The 10,872-nt window shown below is 39.5% G+C and overlaps 2 protein-coding genes across 2 annotated transcripts; one reads left to right on the top strand and one right to left on the bottom strand.

Moving 5' to 3' along the window:
• Positions 1-7,503: 7,503 nt before the first annotated feature.
• On the top strand, positions 7,504-8,052 carry LOC111908796 (uncharacterized). The gene has a single exon (XM_023904596.1). The coding sequence runs from the start codon at positions 7,504-7,506 to the stop codon at positions 8,050-8,052; it is 549 nt and encodes a 182-aa protein (XP_023760364.1).
• A 274-nt stretch (positions 8,053-8,326) lies between these two features.
• Positions 8,327-10,274, bottom strand: LOC111908824 (putative pectinesterase/pectinesterase inhibitor 24). Its single transcript, XM_023904625.3, has 2 exons — positions 9,224-10,274; positions 8,327-9,130 (listed from the first exon to the last, which is right to left on the bottom strand). Exons 1-2 carry the CDS (start codon positions 10,209-10,211, stop codon positions 8,454-8,456), a joined length of 1,665 nt encoding a protein of 554 aa, XP_023760393.1. The 5' UTR covers positions 10,212-10,274; the 3' UTR covers positions 8,327-8,453.
• Positions 10,275-10,872: the final 598 nt, after the last annotated feature.

The raw sequence follows: 10,872 nt of genomic DNA on the forward strand, positions 1-10,872 counted from the left end.
CTCCAATCCTTCCGATATCCGCTCCCGTTAGCTTAATGTCCTTCCGGTCGCCTTCTAGACCCTCAAAACGGCTTAACAGAAGTTAATTATCGACTAAATTAGGTTAGTAGTCGAATCCCCCTCCCTGGTTAGCTGATAATCGCTTTCTAACCTTTGGAACCGAATTACGTACGCTGGGCGTACGTCGGATTACGCTGGGCGTAGTTAGAATTATATCGCGATAAGGAAGTCCGGATGCAAGCCGTTACGCTGGGCGTAACCATAAACTATGTTGGGCGTAATTTGTGTTTAAGCATTACAATAAGCGTACTTAGCAATTACGCTGGGCGTAATTGACTTCTTCAACATTTTTTCTTTCTTTTAGTTTCTAAGCCCTAATTCCGCTCCAGTCTTTTCTTTTGCGCTCTATCAACAACTAATAGCTGCAAATCATAATTCAAAGCATTATAAGTACTTTTTAGTTCTAAAAGAGAATAATAAAGGCTAAAATATTAAGATATAATGTATAAAAATATATATAAAAATACACATATCAATTTTTTAATGCATTAACTCGTTTTACAAATAGCATTATGGCCTTGTACCTCTTAATTTTCAGCATTTGACCAAATATGTATGTTAAGGTATAATATATATATATATATATATATATATAGGATCGGCCAAGTTCATTTAGGTTGGGCTAAGCTTTCATGGATAGCCCATGGAGTTTTTAACCCATGGATCCTATGGAAAAGAAAGGTCGTGGGTATTAGGGTTTACATGAATGTAACCCTAATCCTCCACACTATGTAAAGAGGTCTATGGTTCATGAAATGGCACTAGTGCATACACAAAGAGAGGGCAAGGCCGATTTCATAAGAGTAAACCTAAGTAACCTTCTTCTCAAGTTATTCCAAAGGTTTTTGGTGTTGTGTGAACCATTTGAGGTGAAACACTTGGGGCACTAAGCCTTTAAAGGTTCAAGACTTCAAGCTCCATCATAAGGTATGTCATTCTACCAGATTCTTGTATTGTATATACTTCATATTATGCTAGTCATGATGAAACCTTGGAATATTGAATATTTGCATGTATAATAGAGAAAACATAGATCCAAGGTGTATAGGGTTACATGTACATCATAGGAGTGTTAGAATGCTCAAAAACCCTTCAAAATATATTGTCGATCTTTGGTTGCATAACCAAACCCTAAACCTAACTTGGTGCCCTCTCCATAGATAACCAGTTCTCCCCCACTTGGGGTTCGAACTACCACGCGCTGGCCCGCACAATCAATCATAGCACCGAAACGGCTCAACCAATCCATACCCACAATCACGCACACATCCCCCATGGGGATAGGGATCAAATCGATCAGATAAGACACCCTGAAGATCTCCAAAATATAACCCTGATATACTTATGATTTTAAAACCCTGTGTTTGTTGGCGATAGAAACTCGTAATGGACACTCTAACTCCCAAAGGGCATGTCAAACTCCCTACTGAACGATCAAGACATAAAAGACCGTGTTGAGAGAAAAACTTGAGACACACTTGAACAAACGTTAGAACAAGTATAGTTGCGGAATAGTTAATCTCAAAGGATCTAAAAGCTCAACAATAATAAGTTAATAAGTTAGATAATTAGAGAGTTAGTTGTGGAAATGTAAGGAAATATAAATGACAGCAGGTGATATATCAAGTAAACACATAAGTTGATTCATAACATGGAATGCATTCAAACCAAGTTAGTGAGTGAGATCAAGCTTAGTGATAAAGTCACAAATGACTTGCTCCAAAGAGAAGTAATTATGAGTTATGTTCTAGAGAATTTTGAGTGTAAGAAGAGATATGAAATGAGTAAGAAAATGTAATCGATAGACTTGAAGATTGTTCTGATAGATGTATTTAACTGTGAAAGAATGAGCTCTATATATAGAGACTCAAGAATTACATTGGATCAAATCTCTAAGAGTAGCCATGCAAGGCATACTAGACAATAGATAGAATTACAAAAAAGTAGATACAATTAAACTAAGTAAAGTAAGTAAGATTGTGGTTGGATAGATGACTTCGGATGAGGCTGCTGATGAGGGCTTGATTGCAGATCCTTGAGGGTTGCGGTAGACTAAGTTAAGAGGGTGACTTCCATGATTCAACAGACCGACTTGCACCCGAGTTGAACAACACTAGAGCAGGCAAAGAGTTCACTAGGAACGTAGCTAATAGAGGTACAAACATAAGCATAACACAAAACATAATCAACAAAATAAGGGATATAAACATACCAGTCACAACATCTGGAGCTGCTCTGGCCTCCTCAGTAGTAAGCTGGAAAGTGTGACCTCGAGCCCTCGGGGGCCCCACCCTGCCCTGACTCCCATCAGTGATCCTCAAAGTAGCCAGTGCTGGAGCCTGCGCCGGTCTAGCAGCAAGTGATGGGCAGTTGGCCTTCACATGGCCAACCTGGTCGCAATGATAACAAATCCTGGAACAGAGTGTTGGGATCTGATGGTGGTAATCCTTCGCCATATGGCCCTGCTGACCATAATTGTGGCACCCTGAAGACGATCAGTAAACACTCTCATGCACCTTGTTGCACTTCCTACAAGTGCGACCCTTTAGGCCCCAAGATCTAACATTAGCAGTCTTAAACCGCTTTGGTGTAGGCTACGACTACGACGCGGCCGGCCTTTGCTCCATCGACATCAAATCAATCTCAATCTCATGCTGCTTAGCGGCCTCTTGCATCTCCAAAAAAGTACCATAGCGTTGGGTGGAAACAAACTGTCAGATCTCCGTCTTGAGCTTGCTCAATTAATGGGTAATCTAAGCCTGCTTAGATGCAGCAAACTCAGGACAAAACATAGCCCTCTCCGTGAACATCTTAGTGATCTCTGTCACCGTCTCAAAAACCTACCTCAGATCCAGGTACTCCTGGGCCAGCCTCTCGCGCTCAACCAGCGGCACATATCAGGAATGAATATCTCAAAGAACTACTCCCAAGACACAACATCTCTCTGCTCAGCAGAATATGAACTATTAGTAAGCATTCACTCCGGTCCTTAGAAGGTTCAGAGCACACCTGACTTTCTGGTCTGCTGGACAAGAACAATTGAAGAAACATCCCTCCACATTATATAGCCACCTCATGGCGATGATCGGGTCTTGCACCCCATAGAAATTCGGGGGGCTTCATATTGTTGAATTCCCGATACTGAAAAACCCGACCCGATCCAACCCCTGCAGCCGCAACAGCTGCAGCTGGTGCAGCAGCAGCAACATCAGATAAAGCAGCATAGCACTCATCAAAGTACTCAATCATGGAGGTCTTGATAGACCCAAACATCTATGGAAACTGAGATCAGAAACAAGCAACAACCTCCTCCTGCAAGATCTCCTAGTTACTGTCATCCAACGTAGCTGACTCACCCTGGCGGCTAGCTCCTGATCCCGACGCGTAGTCACCATATTGAAAATAAACCAGGAGGATATCAGATAACACACATATCATAACAGAGGAACCAACTCCCAACAAAGCCCTAGGGGTCGTGACTTCCTTGCTACACGTACGAGTTATGTGCTTTTAGTAGTACGGGCCCATACTACCTTCCACACCTACCTTTATTTGTCTCAGAGGATCATCACAACACCCTAATACCCTTTAGCATAACCATACACTCAATCCTCATTCCCTAGAGGAAAGGATAACATCTCAAAACTGGTTGGCTGACCCCCACCACTCATCTATGAAACTTCCACCAACTTTGCATCACTCGTTTATGCTAGCCATACATAACATTGGACCATGCTAATGGACCATATATCATCAAGTCCCCCCAGTCTGGTGTTATTGGTACGCGGCCAATGACATGGGACTGGACTTAATCATATAAACCAGCAGGAGAGACCCTAGTGAGGCTAGCAAGGGAGTCCCCAGCAGGACTTGGCAAGGGAACGCCAGGCAGGGCTGGCAGGAGCCCCCCAGGACAGGCTGGCGCGCTGGAGCTGTCTAAGCCATGCTAATGGACCACATATCATCAAGTCCCCCCAGTCTGGTGTTATTGGTACGCGGCCAATGACATCGGACTGGACTTAGTCATATAAATTGTGTGTCGTCATGTATGGTCATGCCTTCGCCTTGCCACAACCACCTAAAGCACCTTAAAAAATAAACTGAAACTGTAAGCACAAAGCCTAATGAGTTCCCCTAAAGTACCACCACATACACATAACAAACAAATCACATGCACAAATACTCATGCCTGGCCCAATCAACCTCAGACTAGAACACCAGGCATGTCTACGATGGGCTCCATCATCCTCGGGATGGAATAGCCTTGTATTATAAGCATGTTTGGTCCAATCAACCATCGGGTTAGAATACCAAACATGACGGGTCCAATCAACCATCAGGTTGGAATACCCCCACCTATTAACCGACGCACAAAGCAGTCCAGTCTCACCATATACCCTAACAATCATGTCAGGCCCAATCAACCATCGAGCTGGAATACCCCAAGCCCAGTCAATCATAGGGTCCAATCATCCTCGGGATGGAATACCTTAGATTGGAATGCTAATATATACATAACTTAGGTCCAGCGAACCATCAGGTTGGAATAACCTTGGTTTGTTGGCGCACGCACAAAGAAGTAAATCCTCAACCACCAACCAAATATTTGCATATATACAGATAAACATATAATCAGTCAGTAGACAATCAGGTAGATCTACAGATCATTAAGCACAACATCATACTATCATATATCAAGATATCTAATCCAATTAGCCGACCTTGGTGCCTTCGACCCGTCAGTGCAGTAAGGAGGACTTACCTCAATCCGCTGATAATCAAATAACTGCTCGGACCGTCGAACCGGATAACCTCGCGCCAACTAACAATAAATACAATCTTAATCAATAATTAAACTTACAACCAAAAATATCCTCAGGTCAAACTAGGTCAACCCTAGTCAAAGTCAACAGTCAACAGTCAAGGTCCAAAAGTCAATATTTCTTCCCTACGGAGTACGCACTGCGTACCAAGAGAGTACACCTAGCATACTCTGATGTTGACCAATAGCGGGGCGCTGACCGCGCACGCGCATTGTACCACCAGGTACGCCCAACGTACTCAACCTAGTCCCAAAACTCCATTAAGAGCTTATTCCATTAAGTTCTTACATCCAAAACTCAGATCAAAGCCCAAAATGATATCCTAAGTCATAAACGATTCCAACTTTATGACTTTGCATGGCTATAAAGTGCTTAATGTCCAAAACCCTAAGTTCTTAACCTAATAAGACATCACAAATCTTGCATGGAAGGGATAGAGGGGCCAAGATCAGATTTTTATAGTTCATAATAGCTTTATAATGGATAAAGTTTCCAACTTTATCTATTAGAATGGTCCCAACAAACAAGATCTAGTCTTTAAGTCTCAAAGGGATCCAAAAGTTCAATTTTTTCAACTTAATCCATTAAGTACAAGTCTCCAACGTTCAGATCTGCATCAAAAATGATGTTTATATGGGTAAAGTTTCCAACTTTATCAATAACAAGGTTACAAACTTTCAAAATCTAAACTTTATGCACTAAAATGACCAAAAGCTCATAACATCCAAAACTAGTTAGATCTTACAAATGCATCATCAAGATTCAAACTTTATACCTCTAGAAGATAGATCAAGGTGAGCAAAGTCCAGATCTACAAGCTCCAATGCAACCTATACTTCTCCAAGATGTTCATTCTTCTCCAAGGTGCATGATGCTTACTACAATGCACTCAAAAACACCTTCATTTAGGACACAAGGCTCAACTAGGGTTAGGGTTTCATGTAAGGGGTGTTGGAGGGGTGGACGATAAGAATGGAGTGGTTTGGGGGAGTTAAGGAGCTTAAAAAGGGCTCAAACACTACTAAAAAAATAGCCTTTTAATGACACACAAACAATGACACGCACTGATTTACGATACGCATTTTTTACGTGTCTTAAAAATAATTTCAGTTTTCCAAAATATGAAGGATCGAGGACACACATTTGTGTGTGCCCTAAAATTAGTGTCAGAAAAGAAAAAAAAATACAAAGGGCACCAATCATAAAATGTGTGTCATGTAAGTGTGTCGCTTTATATATATATATATATATATATATATATATATATATATATATATATATATATATATATATATTTATATATATATATATATATAATGAAACACATGTTTTAAGCGGGGAAATGAAATCCCCCAAAATTAAACCCTTGCCTATTCTATCTGAAAAATTAAAACCCCCGCATCTTCCAATTAGCAAGAAAGAAGCCCTAGGGTCTTCGTTTTCACCTACCTTCAGCGCCTCTAACGCTTTTGTGTTCATCAAACACAACTCATGCTCTCTCCGGAAGAAAACCTCAAACTACATACTCCATATGAAAAAACCCTAATTGGCGGCCAGATAACATGTTTTATCTTAGTCTCTCTTCCATTAATGTACAAGCACTTCTTCTCCTACGCCTTTAGGTAAGTCTCTCTCTCTCTCTCTCTCTCTCTCTCTCTCCCTCTCTCTCTAAAAGGAGTCGGATGAACCTGCTGTGTGTGCAGAGGTTGAGGATTTCGGTCACTCAACTCACCTTTCTTGCAAAATCTTTGGTCAATTCTCCTCCAACAATAGATTATCTTGTGACTACTTTAATGTCTTTTTGTTTTTGTTTTATTTTTAAATTAACAAAGTATTAAAAATAAAACAAAAAAATTAAAAGGGCAAAAATTTCATTTCAAGTTTACCAGAGACCAAAAACACAGAAAAAAAAAAACCTTGGTTTTGGACCAATTATTTAAGTGGGAAATTTTTTAGATCTCATCCAAAGTTTTTTTTTTCTACCACAGAGACCAATTTTATAGGATTATCTAATTCTAACATTGGCATCACTAGTTTTATTTAAATACTCAAACTCTCATTTGCAAAATAAATTATTTTGTATGACTCAAAAAAGTTATGTTATAGGTTAATCTCATAAATTTTTTTATATTTTATGTTTTTATCATACTTAAAATTTTTTTGTTATCCTATACAAGACTTTGCATTTTTTTCCTTTCTAACAATTTTAGCCATTTTTCAAGAAAAAACTTGTAAAATATGAGGGGTTTTAGGAAAAAGTAAAAAATTGTGGGGTTTTTTTGAAAACAGTTAAAAGGTTAGGGTTTTTTCGAAACTAAAAAAGAGTTTAAAGATTTTCTCCCTAAAAAAGTACAAGATTTAAAAAAAAAATTAATTTTAAAAACCATAAAATATATAATATTTTATGATATTATTCCATTGTGTAAATTTAAAACCTACAGATTTAGATGGGGACATGCGGTCAACGTCCGTATGCATATATACATGATCCGTCTTCTTGTTGATTTCTTCGTGAGTAAGCATTGAGAATAGTCTATTAAAGACTGGCTTTTTTATTAAGGAGTTGAACAACCAACTCCATATCCTCAGTCCTCAAACCAGCTAATTAACCTCGATACTCATGGATGACATGAGCCCGTTTTCAACTAATCAGTGGATACAAGAGTATCCCACCGCAGAGATGACTCAATCCGGTGGTGAACCCTCTGATGATACAAGCATAGCGGTCCATAGAGATTCGAGCCAAGGAACCATTGACCAGACTGGTCCAAAGCCGATACGCAGGAAGTCAAGAGCTTCCCGGAGAGCACCAAGCATTGTCCTGAATGCTAGCCCGACTGATTTCAGGGCCTTGGTTCAACGGTTCACCGGATGCGATAGTGGAGTTAACGTGGGTTCAGGTTTTGTTTTGGATCCAGTTGTGAATTTACCAAAAGGTCCTCTCAACATAGACTTCGCAAAAAAAGATATAAGTACTGAAAGTTCATCACGGTACTCATACTTTGATAATCAGGTGAGCTCAACTCTCCAAGGTGAGCAAATGCAATCAGTTGGTGGCTTTGATATGCAGGTTGGCTATGGAATGGAGAATGCTTCTCTTGTTTATGATGAATCAACGTTAATGGCAACACGAAGAGATGGTGCCAGCCATGATCAGTATCATCTTTAAATTAAAGGTGTTGAATGTTTAAGTAGTGTTTATTATTATCCATATGTTGTTTCATTGACTTTTTTTGTCTTCATTTTTTTATGTGTAGAATTTTCTTTAACGAGCCTAATTAAGCAGTTCAGTTTAATTAGCTCAGTTTGGTTAGCTTAATAACAAAGGATATCATTCACTATTAGTACACACAGCTACTTGAACAGAAATCAAACGAGATCGAAACATTTAGTTATCCAGTGTAGTACTGTTCATGTACATTATGAACGCTAAAAAGTTGATCTAAAGTGAAAACAATTGATGCATGAAGAGATTTGATGATGAGTTACAAAATGAATGTAATAATTAATAGATGAAACAAAGATATATGATTAATTCAGAACGGGGAAAAAGAATCAAGGTTGAAGAAGTCAGAGACCAGACGTGTAAGGAACGCCGGCAGCTTTAATCCATTTGTCCCCGTCGATAAAACGTTTGACAGTGAACTTAGTCGCTTGCTTGGTGGTTATAAATTTAAGTCCTTTCCAGGTGACTCTATTCTTTATGGCTGCACCTGCACCATAATTAGCAAACTCTGCATAGAATATTGTGTCGGGAGCTGTTGTTCCAACCCATGGCAACCATCCCTTTGGATGAATGAAGCTTCCCATCATGTTGTTAAGATAAGCTGTAGTTGAATGGTTCTTCCATGGACGACCGAGATATGTGTTAACATCGCTTAAGTTCCCATATGGCCAAATGGTGCACTTGTGAATGGAAATACCAGTGTTTTGATTAGGATCAAACCTGCCTTGAGCTGTAATCGTGTTTTGCTGGCCAGTCATCGGTCTCCTGGGAAGTATGTTACAGTTTTGAAGAACGACAGCCGAGTTGCCAAAGATGAAGTCTACAGTTCCATAGATGTTGCATTCTTTATAAAATTGTCGGTTGGAATGTGCATATAGAGAATCCTGGAATGCGTCAATGCGACATCGGTAGAATACTGACAGGTCTGCGGTTGACATAAGTGCTACTGCCTGATGCTTGGCTGCTCCAGCAGTGTTACGGAACCCCATATCGCGAGCTATAAACCCCTTACCAAACACAGCTACATACATACACAAAATTAAATTAATTATGAAAAAAGAATATGCATGTGTTAATTAAGCAGCTGTTGTATATATTTATCATAAAATATTACCAAAAGTTGCCGACTGAAATGTTGGAGTGCCATCCACAACGTTTAATCTTCCTGACACAATCGTAGAATCCTTACCATCACCGATCATCATGACATTCCATTTAGGTTTTTCGACCCTAACATTCTCAAAGTAAACACCCTTCTTCACGTATATCACGAATCTTTTCTTGCTCTTATCAGGAACTGCCATGAGAGCCTCAGAAATTTTCTTATACTTTCCGGTGCCGTCTTGAGCCACCACCACATCGGCCTTGATGCCAGCCGGTAACTTTGTCTTCTGTAGGAGCTTCCTGTCTTTTACAGACAACCATTCTGGCATTTCATCATCGCTTCCTTCTGCTATGCTCATCAATCTTCTTCTTTGGTTGAACGAACTTGCGGCGTTTGAAAACCCCTTGGTGATCGCGAGGCTGTTGCTGGTTAACTCCGTGGATTTTTTAAGGTAGCCTACACCATTTTCTTGAATACTGTCTATGCATGTTTGCTGATATGTTCCAGCAGCACTTAGCCACGTCATTAGATCATCTAACAGAGATCCTATTGACTTCAAATCAATATCAGTTGACAGTGTATCGTTGAGATGATCAATGGCAAGCTCCAATAATTCGCTGCAGTTCTTGAGCTCCGGAAGTGTGGATGCTTTGGATAGCTCTTCTATGGCGACTAGAAAAGAGAGTTTGAGTAACTGATCGGGATGGATATTGGTGGAATTCACAAGAGGAGCTAGAGAGCTGTAACAGGTATCAGGGTACAATGTACTGTCACAAACGGCTTTAATGGAAACCATGGCTGATGGAGATTGTGAATCACCACCCATTTGGCTGTGGTTTTTGCTCTGTGTAGTTCCAACAACTGCTGAAACTACGACAATAACAAGAATAAGAGATGATATTGCTACAACAACCATCCTTTTTCGTGTTTTCCTGCGAGCGTCAAGCCGCATTTGATCGGCTTCATGCACTTTCCCATAGGATTTTAAAGAATTCATAGCGTTTAGCTTGAACTCTTTCTTGTACGCAAACTTGCTTTTTTCGTCTGTCTAACACTTAATAATGATGGCAATTTATAAAACAAAAATCATGAGAAAAGAAACATGAGCTACGTGCACAGCACCTTGGTATAGATGGTGTAATAATGCTTAAAAGAAAACAACACAGCTGACTTTTCAAGTCGTACACGATTTTTTTTTACTTATATATATATATTCTAACGGTTTATATATATATATATATATATATATATATATATATATATATATATATATATATATATATATATATATATATATAAACCGTTAGATTAAAAGAATAGAGGGTTAGGATGCTTCGTGGCATTTTCGTAAATATCTGAACTTAAAATGGGGCGAGGGCATCCTATTAAAATAACTCAGTGATATTTTAGGGACATTTAATCAAGTCAACTCTTTATGTCATCTCTCTCTCTCTCTCTCTCTCTCTCTCTCTCTTTATCTCTCTCTCTCTCTCTCTCTCTCTCTTTATCTCTCTCGATCCTCTCTCTCTCTCTACCCTTCCTCACACCTCCGATCTCAAATCGTCGGATCTCAAATCTTGAAATCGTCGTCGAAGTGTGATAGGGTGTGAAGAACTGCATCGTATAGTTCATCGGAACCTACACATATTATCTACAAA

Source organism: Lactuca sativa, chromosome 6, assembly GCF_002870075.4.
Source record: "Lactuca sativa cultivar Salinas chromosome 6, Lsat_Salinas_v11, whole genome shotgun sequence".
NCBI classification, from domain to species: domain Eukaryota; kingdom Viridiplantae; phylum Streptophyta; class Magnoliopsida; order Asterales; family Asteraceae; genus Lactuca; species Lactuca sativa.

What these genes read in the sequence shown, in the direction of transcription:
- LOC111908796 (XM_023904596.1), top strand. Translation starts at nt 7,504, where the DNA reads ATGGATGACATGAGCCCGTTTTCAACTAATCAGTGGATACAAGAGTAT.
- LOC111908824 (XM_023904625.3), bottom strand. Translation starts at nt 10,211, where the DNA reads ATGAATTCTTTAAAATCCTATGGGAAAGTGCATGAAGCCGATCAAATG. An exon ending in ATTTCAGTCGGCAACTTTTG is followed by an intron (nt 9,131 to 9,223) that starts GTAATATTTTAT and finishes GTATGTATGTAG; the next exon opens with CTGTGTTTGGTAAGGGGTTT.